The sequence below is a fragment of the Trematomus bernacchii genome, unplaced genomic scaffold, assembly GCF_902827165.1.
Source record: "Trematomus bernacchii unplaced genomic scaffold, fTreBer1.1, whole genome shotgun sequence".
NCBI lineage: Eukaryota > Metazoa > Chordata > Actinopteri > Perciformes > Nototheniidae > Trematomus > Trematomus bernacchii.
The window spans coordinates 12,203,457-12,215,574 of record NW_022987803.1 but is presented as its reverse complement, the minus strand read 5'-3'; the positions used below and the strand labels follow the sequence as shown (position 1 = coordinate 12,215,574).

Sequence of the window (12,118 nt, the reverse complement as noted above, 5' to 3'; positions counted from 1 at the left end):
ACCTAAATGAGTGTTTGGGAATTTTACCTCGACCAAAGGGGTAATGTTTTCAGTCCAGCATGTGGTTTATCAGCAAAATTACAAATCTGAATAACAGGGTGGACAGTGGACACAATCCTTATTTGTTACCAATTGAAACAGCAACGGCAGAGGTCTGAGCACTCTGAGTGTCCTAGTGATGGATGTATTGTAAGACAACTCAAAAACGTTTCAAATAAAACAAAAATGACATTTCCAATTTGATACAACTAGCCATATGTTTTTTTTTAAATATGTATTTTGGATGAACCGGCCGTTTTACAGTGAGTTGACAGCAGGGCTCCATATGGTCTAAAATTCAGCCTGGCTACTTATCAGCAGTCCTCAGGGGAAAGGCCGAGTGGAAGTGTCCAGGTGGGGGTGCCGGACCGAACATCTGGAGAGGTGGAGGCGAGGGAGGTGGACATACTATAAGGACGGAGGTGTTGGAGGGCGACTCAGCGGGGAGATGAGAGCTCCTCCGGCTCCCTGCCGAGGTTGAGTAGGCCATGACATTTCCAATTTGCTCAAATTGATCGCCGGCCAGACCCTCTCTTCCCTGCCATCCCCCCCCCCCCCCCCCCTCGTCTGTGGTGGAGCCCATGCCCAGACGATGGCGTGTTATGATGAATGGGCTAAATGTCAAGGACTTGAAACCCAGCTCAGATCCTCCATGGCTACGCTCCATTTAGTATTCTGCCTCTCCGGCCGTGAAAGAAATTCGCCCCAGAGCTCAGGAATGTTTGTTTGAGATATTTTCCACCCAGAGAAAAGAATGCCTTTGACAAATGGTCCAAACAATGCATGTTCACGTGTCCCGTGTTGTCTTATTGCAGAGAACTGTCATTTGAAATAGTTGACGGCTTTTAGACATGGCACAGCTCCGTGAAATGCTGGGAAGTTGATGCTCTGTGGGACTGTGCTGAGGAGGTGATTCACAGTCAAGTTGGTGCACGGCAGCGCTGAGGGCCAGAATCAGTCGATAAGGAGTTTCTCCCCCACGCTGATGAGAACTGTGGCTCAGGCTCAAAGAAACTCCTCCGTAGTTAGCTACAGGGGGATACCTGCGACAAGGTCACGCTTAATTACTGAAGCGCACATCAAAGTTTGCATTTGGAGCCCATGTTGCATGTGTTTATTGGATTAAGTCTCCAGCAAAGCACACCAAGCAAGTCTGTTTTAAGCCTGACCTTCTGAGAAGCAACGGAGTCATCCTTTCATTAGCGAGGAGGGTGGTACTGCACCTCAATCCCCCCGCTCACTTCCTCGCTACATAATTGAACATTTCCAAGAGCTATTTCTCACTTTTCACCAGACCTCACATCTTTCTCTTCTCAGATCTTTTTTAAATTTCACAAGTGTCTGCCACAGGTATTCCTTTTTTTTTAAATTGATTCCAAAGAAAACTCAGCAAATGCCTTTGCTCGGGATGTGATGACACTGACACAACCACCTACATCGAGATGAGTTCAAAGAAAATGTAAGCCAGCAAGCTCAGCAAGAATCCTCCTACATCCTTAAACACTTCAACGTGAGTTGAAACCGCAGGTCATGTTTTGTACGAGAGCTCATCTCTCACTGGAGATGGTGCTGTCGTCGGGGAAGGGGGGGGGGGGGCACTGTATACCGTGCTGATGTGTGAATATGAACAGGGACATATGGTGTAGCTTTCCCTCCTCTCCTCACAGAGATGTACAGTAATGAGGCACCTTGCTGAGGCAAAGATGCATCAAAAACAACATCACTGTCGTAGGCGCTGCTGTTTTCTGCTCGCCGGTTGTGTCAACGGAGAGGTGCTGCTTTCCATACTATTGAAATTCACTTGACTTCAGAGGAGGGGTCCTGCTGAGCTCCGCTATGGTGCCAATGCTAACCTGATTTGGGTCTTTGGATGCTGCTCTGCTAGCCCACTGCTGAAGTATTGCGCTCTCTCTCTCTCTGTCTTCCTGCGTGGCGCATAGAGAAAGCAACACAATCGCTTCTCTTGGAGAGCACGTGGAGTGGTTGCACCGGGTGTCATCATCTGACAGTTTTATATCAAAGCCTTGGGCTAGACAAGAGGTCTCACTGAGAGCAATCTTCCATTCCGACCTGGTTTATAGTCTATTCTGTCTCAATGAGATCCTGTATTTCTCTCTTATATAAGAGGTTGTATATGAATTCAGTTAAAGGTCACCTATTATGCAAAATCCACTTTTTCATGTCTTTTATACATAAACATGTGTCCCCTCTGTGTAAAGAGATTCTGAAAGTTTCAGGAAAAAAGATTGTCTCACTTTTTGTCCTGATCCATTTGTATAAAAACTAGGGCTGTCAAGTTAAAAAAAAATGAACGCCACAAATTATTTTAACGCGATTAACGCATGTGTATTTTTTGTCCTCGCCCGCCCCGCCTCGTAGTTTCAGAGCGCATCGAGTTTAAAATACCATCTACAAGCTGATGCTGACAGCCCCGCTCCTGCCGCCCGCTTGTGGCAGACCACACTTCCACGCTCACCGGCAGGCCCGGACTGGCCATCGGGAGGACCGGGACGGTGTGTGTATGTGTGGGGCGAGCGAGGCACACCTTACGTGTTGTTGTTGTTAGCATCTGGTGCTAGCTAGCTGCGCTAACGGATATAAGGAGCTGTTTCAATGAAAACAGAGGAGCGACATTTCGCCGACAACTGCGCCGAGCACTTGACTTTATGCAGGTAGCCAAACAGTGGGACATTGTACGAAAAGTCAGCACACTCAGCACGGATAGTGCGCGCAACATGATTGCAGCGTCCAGGCAGCTCCCATTCGAGCATATATGCCTTGAGCTGCACATAGCTCCAACGATCCATCACAGTGTCTACACACACACACACGCACACACGCACACACACACACACACACACACACACACACACACACACACACACACTTTGTATTGTATGAGAGAGGTTCCAGGTTGAATTGAGGCGAATATTTGTAATGTTCAGGTTGTTGTGTTTAATATTCATGAGAATATTTGTCATTGTTCAAATGATAATAAACAAACAAACATATAAAGCATATTTGTCCACTCATATGTTGATAAGAGTATTAAAAACTTGAAAAATATCCCTCTAAGGTACATTTAGAACAGATAAAAAATGTGCGATTAATTTGCGATTAATCACGATTAACTATGGACAATCATGCGATTAATCGCGATTAAATATTTTAATCGACTGACAGCCCTAAAAAGAATTGGCCACTTTATGATGTCATAACGTTTTTGGCTTGTGTTTGTTTGTTTGTTTGTGTAACCATTAGCCAATCACCAACCAAGGTAACCCCCGCCCACCTTATCACCTGAATCTCCTCTTAGACCACATATCTCTCAGAGGAGCGTGGGGAGTGGTTCCTTATTTTCATCTAAAGTAACAGACAGAGAATCAGCACTTTTGAAACAGGGCGGAAACAGAGGGGATTATGGGATGCTACAATGGATGATCTGTTAGGGGCTTCAGACAAACAGTTCAGAGACATGTTTTGTATATGTCTGAGACCTATAATATATTGATGAAAAAGAGTATAATAGGGGCCCTTTGCATTTGCATTTTCACAATGCAGAGTTGGTTTAGACATCCAGGATTTCTTCTCCGGTGCAGAAGATTCAAACCGGAGCTGGACTGAGCAGAAATAGTTTGATTCTCATGATGTATTTACACTCGCCAAATATTCTCATCACGCATCGCCCATTAGGGATAATTAATTTGGTTTATAACAGGATGGAAAATAATTTATGATCGCTTGCAGAATCACAACTTAATAAATGTTTTAGTTCATGTGACCTGAGATTAACCTTTGCTACTGCCCTGCTCTGCCTCGAGTGCAGATGAATACATACATTTGAAATGTGGCGGAGACTGCTGTGAATATTCAACTTCTTGTAAATGTTCACGTCTTCTTGTATATTCAGCTAAAAAGTCTAGAGTCTATTTTTTTTTTTTAATCGTTTATTTGAACCGGGACAGTGCACATTAATGAACATTTTAAACAAAATAATGCTTTTAAATGTAAATTAGCCGGATTTTAGCTTTGAGCTAGTTTCCATCCGTAGTCCCGTCACATACAACATTTATGAACATAACATTTATATACATGGCAAACAGAAATACATGATATTATTTATCTCAAAAATAGAATACTTCTCAAACAGGACAGATGTATTGTTAAAAAATGTTAGTTTTACAGTCATTTAAAATACTTTTTTTATGAATATGAACAAAAAATCGTCATGATGTCCAATAATGTTATGAATTTAACTTGTTGGGTAAGATTCATATTTTCTTTTCTTGTTTTCCATTTCATCCAGTAAATGGTATGGATCCGCATCAGTGCTGAAAACAGTTTAATCACAATGTTTTGTACAATCTATTCAATACCGTAAATGTCTTGATTGAAATGATTAGGGCTGCAGTATTGTGGTTAAACCTCGTCTGATCCCTAGAGGTTTTATATTTCTACGGTGTGAAGCTGGTGAAATGCGATGTGGGTATTCTTCTGCAGTGTTCAAATCTCATTACCATTAGTCATTCTAAACTCGTTCATAAACTAGATGGATCGGAGGGGATCAGGGTTATTTTGCAACAATCTTCTGATTATATATTTCTTTATACTGATGTCTCTATTCATACTCTCATAATACAAATACACCTTGATATGAGCTGAATAATGACAAAGAGTGGGAGAAACAGAAGAGAGCACAAAGGAGGGAGTGTGGGCGAGAATAAAGGCAAAAGTTAACAGAAACTTTATTCAGTCTGATTGTCATTATGGTAACTTATTAAAGTAAGTTATTAAACATTCAGTCTGCAATGTTCAAAACAACAGATAAAGCCAGAAATCTAGGTGTAGTCATGGACTCTGACCTGAGTTTCAACAGTCACATTAAAACAGTTACTAAATCAGCCTACTATCACCTAAAGAACATATCTAGGATTAAAAGACTAATGTCACAGCAGGATTTGGAAAAACTTGTCCATGCTTTTATCTTCAGTAGACTGGACTACTGTAATGGTGTCTTTGCAGGTCTCACTAAAACATCTATTAGAAAGCTGCAGCTAATTCAGAACGCCGCTGCTCGAGTCCTCACTAACACTAAGAAAGTGGATCACATCACTCCTGTTCTGAAGTCCTTACACTGGCTTCCTGTGTGTCAAAGAATTGATTTCAAAATACTGCTGCTGGTTTATAAAGCTTTGAATGGTTTAGGCCCAAAATACATTTCTGATCTACTGCTAAATTATGAACCATCCAGAACTCTCAGGTCTTCAGGGACTGGTCAGCTTTCTGTCCCCAGAGTCAGAACTAAACATGGAGAAGCAGCGTTCAGTTATTATGCTCCAAATATCTGGAACAAACTCCCAGAAACCTGCAGGTCCGCTGCAACTCTTACTACTTTTAAATCCAGGCTGAAGACTTTTCTTTTTGCCGCTGCTTTTAATTGAACTATTCACATCTTAAACTGCACTGTAACTTTTATCCATGTATTTTTTCTTTTAATGTTTATTTTATTATCTTTTCTTTTTAATGACTGATTTTAAATGCCATTTTCTTAATGTCTTCCATTTTTGTAAAGCACTTTGAATTGCCTTGTGTTGAAAGGTGCTATATAAATAAACTTGCCTTGCCTTGCCTTGCCTTGCCTTGCCTAAGATTACAAAAATATAGCCCTCCAAATTATAGGTAGATAGTTTCAAAATATGTTTATCGCTTTACTAATTTGGTTTCAATCGGATCTTATTACTAAAGCGGCATCCAAGGATTTGAATTCAGAGATATCAGCAGAGCTATGGAAGAGTAGATTCAGTACAAGTTTATGTTTATAATGCCTACTGAAAAACAGGCATCTTGTCGACCGTTTCGTAATTTTCATCCATTTCACTTCCACTTGTTTTCTGGTTTTAAATGCCATTATACAGCTTTATGACTGTAATTTTAAAGTGGCTCTCAACAGCCAATTGTATCCATGACCTGGCCTCCTATGGATGCTCATCAGAGACCTTTTAGCTGCCGTATGACAGGAAGCTTGCTCCGCACTTAGGAAGAGCGGTTGCTAAGAAACATATTATCCTACCTGCTAGTCTACCTTGCTTTGCACATTGGCTCAAGGACACATTGGTCTGTTATACAAATGGAGAGAGAGAGAGAGAGAGAGTCTAGGGATCTTTCTTGGCACAGTAGATGTGTTTCCATGAATGTATTATTTATTTGTATGCGCGTTTTGAAGCTGTATCGCACTACAAAAGCTGTAAAGAAACTGCAAAAATGTCATTAAACGTCCTCAATTGCAAAAAAGGTTTTCCACTTGCTTTGGGTGGTTTTTGCCCCTGTTGAAAAATTGAATATGGAAACGCATTTGCCGAATAAATTCTGACAGTTAACTCACATGACATCAGTTGCTTTCGCTGTTGGTGTCTTCTCTGAAATATTCCCATCACATATTGGAACAGCATGATACATGGCACATACTAGTTGACATAAAAGAAACATCAAAAGGTGCCCAATTAAAGCAAACTCAAGAATACAATTTTTCTATGGTTGATTTGTTGGATGGCAAGGCGACTTGTTTTGCAACCCCTTCTTCTTCTACTACAGCAAAGCAAGCGTATAGCACCCACTTTCATGGAATTTTGTCACAGAAATATAAAAAAACTGTAAATAAAGTCTTAGTAAAGTGAATGCTAAAGGGTGATAGGGACACATTTGTTACCCTGAGTAGTGGTGACCTACTTTAGTCACATATGAGTAAATCATATCAACAGAGAGGAATGAAGATGATGCAGGGCTTGTTAACAAAAGTTTCCTATACTGTATCACCGTGTCAAATGTTATAATTATTATCGAACTTTGAACTAATTTGTTTTGATTTTACATGACCCAGTAGCACTTTGTGGCCCTCTATGTATTTACTGCTTGGTGTTCTGAAACCACATTGAAGTGTTTCAGGATGTTACAAAATGTGTTGTTGCCATGTCTTTATGTGCATCTGTCTCTCTGCCACAGGAACACTAAACGCCCTCCTGAAACAGAAGGGCCAAACAACCTCCGAGGCTCCTGCGTGGTCGCTAAACGGTAACCAAGGTGAACGCTGGAAGCAGGCGAAAGTAAGCATCCATCCGACATCATCCTTCCAGGTAAGACTAAGAAACATAATCAATCCAACACGCCGCTGCACTCCTCTTGTTGCCCTCTATCTTCTTCTCTGACTGTGTTTGTGTGTGGAAGGATCCGTTTCCTTGGGGGCGCCATATTGATGTAGCACTTCACAAGCTGTGATATTAAGCAGAGAGGTGGACACTGTTTGCAATTGAAAACACAATATCACTCACGTTGCGTTCAAGACGCTTAATCGTTGCGTGTTGAGAATACTCTCCATCATGTTTATGACTGCAGTTGTGGAAAGTAATTATAGTTTCAGCTGCACTTCTGTTCCCTTTTTTATTCTCTCCACTCTAACTTCTTACTGCTCCAACACCACAAGGGTTCTTAATTAAAACATTTGTGACATTAAAAACTGAAACAAACACCAGCCACCTGCTGTTATTTTTCATGAGGCGCAATTTAGCAAAATTACGCTGTGTACTTTTAAGGTTTTATCTGCTAATTATCCTGTTTTTGTGGTCTTGCAATGCTGAACACATGACAAACATTTCTCTCTGCAGGTGGTGCTCGAAGGTATCCGGGGACCAGGCATCGAGGGAGATATAGCCATCGATGATGTCACGCTGGAAGAAGGGGAGTGTCGAGACCCTCCACCCAGTGAGTAACACCCCTCTCTGCCTCCTCCGTCCCCTCTTATCTGAGCTCCACGCTCCCACTCTACCTCGTTGGACAAGGTGGAGATTTAAGAGAGGGGATCTAATCTTAGACAGTTGCAAGCATTCAACCACACTCTCTGGTTGCCATAGAAACAGTGTTGTAATCACATGAATGACAGCCATGCTGGCTGAGTGGAGCACTGTAATTGCGCTGCAGGAACAAACAGAAGGTAAAAACAGAAAACAGGACACGGAAAATGGCCTCCAATTGACAAGGGGGTATTGGTAGGCAGAGAACAAAATGTTTCTCTTGATTTTATTCATGTTATAAAGAGTCGCAGGAATACCTTTTCCAGAAGCTTCATAAACTGAGATGTCCCTTTCATATACCATAGATGAATCAGGGTAATCTATTAAATGTTTCATGTCATTAGTGGAAAATAACCACATATATCCAAAAAAGAATCAGTCTGTGATCTCCGTCTGTCAGATGTATTCTATTGTATTACTGCAAGATTATTATTCATTTGGATCCATTATCATTCAAAGCGACAACATTAATTCATTTACTTTTGAGTTATAGGAGTGGCCGCCCAGGCTGAGGACAGAGTAATGCTAAGAATTATGCATTTCAATCTCACAGGATGAATCTTACATGACTTTATGTGAAAATGAGAAATATCTCATGGAGGGATGTTCGGAGGTGACATCAGACTGAAGAAGAAAGAGGTTCAGAGTAACTGTTTTAGGATCTGATCCTGCAGGCTAGTTGTGCCTTGTAAATCATTTATTTGCTGTCTTGCTGAGTCTTGGAAGAAGAGATTCATACTACGTTAGCTTAGCTGAGCTTAGCTTAGTTTAGCATGAAGGCTAAAAACAGGGGGGAAATAATTTGTACACAGATAAAAGTGTGTCCTTTTTGTAATTTGTGGTTTTGAGGCTTGCCAGGAAGAAAAAAAAACTGTATAACTTCCTTTAAAAGTCCAAATTAACCTTATTTAAATGTTTGTTTCCCCTCTTTTCAGTCTTTATGCTAAGCTAAGCTAACAGACCGCTGGTACATGATGGATGATACATTAGGGTGGTAATCATCTTCTCACCAAACTCTCCTCAGCGTATTTCCTAAAATGGCTTTCTATGGAGTGAAACACACTTGGCTAATTTGATGCCCATGTGTTATCTTTTTATGCGAGTGTAAAGAATGAACTGCTAGCAATATTTTCAGTTTCTTTTCCTTCTTTCGTTGTAGATCTCAGCTCCAAGTCTCCGTCCACATCCTCCCATATATGGCTGCTATGCATCACCTTGGTGATGACCCTCCTGGAAGGTCAGAGGTGACCCTTCTCTCCGTCATCTCAGAGGCGAACATTCAGACCCTCCGTCGGTGAACTATACCCTCGGCATCCAATCACCAAAGATTCATGCATCCTGAAAGCAGCAGGGGTCCCCTGGCAGACCACGGAGGGGCCGATATTAATGAAAGAGGGAAAAAATCATGATATAAACGTGACACAAAAAGTAATAAAGAAGACGCGCTAATTTTTTTAAAGAAACCTCTTTTACAGAAACACTCCTCGCTGCAGGACTCTGGACATCTTTACGAGCACACAGACAAGTGGGCCATGAATAAGCCTGGACTTTGGCGAAAGAGTTCACAAGCATCGAAGGAGGACAGTTTGTAAAGCACAAGAACCATTTTATGAAGTTATGAAAATATCTTTGGAAGGCGGCGGGTATATAGACTAGTGACTTTTTTGGAAAGGAATGAACATTTCCCTGCTTACAAACACATGGAATCAGACCTTTCTCTTTGCATCTTTATCTTCATTTTCTCGCACCAGATGCCATTCACCGACACTTGTTTTTCACTCTGGCCCAGCCTCACGTCACACCTTGGCATTTCTTTATCTGCTCGGTGCTGTACTGTAGAAAAACAAGGTCTCTGGCAACATTTAGTTCTGTCTGCTTACTCCCCTGTAGCTGCCTATGTATCTATTAACACTGTGCTCACAAGTCCAAGTGGCCAACCGGCTGTGTGGTGTCAGAACAATGAAAGCAAGAGAATCAGCGGAGGTGTAGACAAGGTGGACGGGAGGGCAGAGAGAAGCTCAGGATCTGAAATGAGAGAGGGAGCAGAGTGGAGGAGAGGGAGAGGAGAGAGGAACAGGCAGAGAGTGGAGAAAGGTCCGATCAGTGAGGCCTGACTCGAATATTCAGTCCGCCTGTGGAACAGAAGCCACTTTACTTTCTGCCATGAAACAAAGTGCCTTCAGATTACAAACCGAATCGTGAGCCTGTGTGTTAATCAACATCGAACACATCTCTGTTCATGTTTCCTCTGATGGGCTATTTTCTACATGTTTCTTTTGCCCCACAAGTGCTGACGGGAGGGCATGCGTGTTCAGAGGGAGTGTTGGGTTGTTTAAATCCTGATGGGACAGTTGCCTGTGTGTGTGTGTGTGTGTGTGTGCGTGTGTGTGTGTGTTTGTGTGCGTGCATGCTCCTAAGCCTATGCCTATGCCTCGGCGTAGTTCAACGTGAAGGCAGCATCCCAGGCAGAGCTGGCAGACCAGGTTTGGATACAATTTGGATTTTAAAAAACAGCGGCAACAGTGAAAGTGAGGCTCTGGATCTTTTCCTGCAGAACGACATGATTATACAGGAGGATAAAGACATGTGGTCGAATGAATACCCCCACTCTCTCTTTCCATAATTCTCCTTCCCTGTGGTGAGCATTTTTTAACAAAAGAACGACCGCTGAATAAAACATTGCGTTGTACAGGGAGGAGAGTAGGAACTCTGGGACTGTAGGCTCTTCTTCAGGGTCATACGCCTCGCCCCTACCCTCCACCATTTATATGGAACAATACAAGAATAAAAGATAATAATGACCATAATAATAGTCATGATATTTTATTACTCTAGCGAGAATGTTTCTCTGCTTTTACACAAACTGTGAAGATTTGACTGTGGAAGATCTACCTGAGACCATAACCTTAACCAGCGGGGTTTTTAAAAAATGTATTGTAAAAAAGAGAAAATAAGAAAATGAAAAATTCCGTTCATTGTTGGTTATGACAAATGTTTTGAGGACTTGTGTCTTGTTTCTTCTTTTTATTTTTTTTCTGTTGAAGATTACTTAACTTCCTTTCTCTTCTTGTCGTCTCCCTTTGCATTGCTTAAGTATCAAAGCTGACGGAAGCATAAGAAGTCAAACCAATTTGGTAACTGTATAACTTGTAAATGTTAAAGAAGCTCTATTCAAAGGTTTATGATAAATGTTTTATGTTGGAGTACAGGAAGCACAACATACAGTTTAAGGTCTCGACATATAAAATCCATTTTATATTTCTCTGCACATACGTGACCAACTCCCACAGGCTTACCAACACAAGTCCGCGTTTAACAGCAAACTGATCATTTTCTACTCATTACATTCATATTTATAGTGCAACCAAAACACTAAAGGACAGAAAGAAGCCCGGTATGATGGAGTGATCATCAATGCAGACTGGGTAACGCTTCAGTTTGGTGTTGTGGTTGTTCAGCAGATGTAGCCTCTTCTATGGAAGCCTGAGTGGGTCATGTACATGTGTGAGCATAAAGCTGTGTACAATAGGTGTGATAAGAAACTGATACGTGTAAAGAAGATTAATATGCCAAGCAAAACAGAGCAGGATGATAAGCATTTCAGTGCATCCTTATAATACCATCATGGTCTGTATGATGTTATTACAGAGACATAATCACAGCTATTATCTGCTGTTCATTTTTATCTTTCGTTTTTGTGTTTTTATTTCTATAAGGCCAAGATCATAATGAATGTAAATGGAGTTTTGGCGGGAGTTCTTTTCTTACAGTCTTACTATGTTTTACCTTTTTTTGTGAATGTGCTTTTGATGATGAGAACATTCAGAGGTTGTTTTCAACACATAAAGAACAAGTTCGTCTGACTTTGACACCATGTTCTAAATTACATGCTCAAATGAAATATCCATTGGGGTAGTTGCTATATCCTCGTGTCGTATAGTAAATATTGAAAAGTGCCAAAGTGCCCCGTGCAGTCGTCGCTGTCACTAATGCTGCGTTCACACCGGACGCGATGCGACTATTCGCTTCGCTCTAATCGCTCCTATCGCATCGCTCTAAACGCTGGAGGTTCACCGCGGCTGCCAGCTGTGTTTACTCGCATCATTCAAACAAGACGCGCTGGCTCGGGAGCTACAACTACAACAAATGAACATATTTTACCGTGATTAAATTGTAATACACGTTTCTAAATGATGCCGAAGTAACAACATACTGATACCGGTTAGTAACAACCA

The 12,118-nt window shown here is 41.5% G+C and overlaps 1 protein-coding gene across 1 annotated transcript in view; it reads left to right on the top strand.

Annotated features, from left to right (window-relative positions):
- Positions 1-11,872, top strand: part of mdga2a (MAM domain containing glycosylphosphatidylinositol anchor 2a) — a 176,072-nt gene extending 164,200 nt beyond the window's left edge. The window contains exons 16-18 of the mRNA XM_034150816.1: positions 7,039-7,169; positions 7,698-7,794; positions 9,043-11,872. Coding sequence (XP_034006707.1) covers positions 7,039-7,169; positions 7,698-7,794; positions 9,043-9,131 — 317 coding nt within the window. The 3' untranslated portion in view covers positions 9,132-11,872. The remainder of the gene's footprint in view (positions 1-7,038; positions 7,170-7,697; positions 7,795-9,042) is intronic.
- The last annotated feature ends 246 nt before the right edge of the window (positions 11,873-12,118 follow it).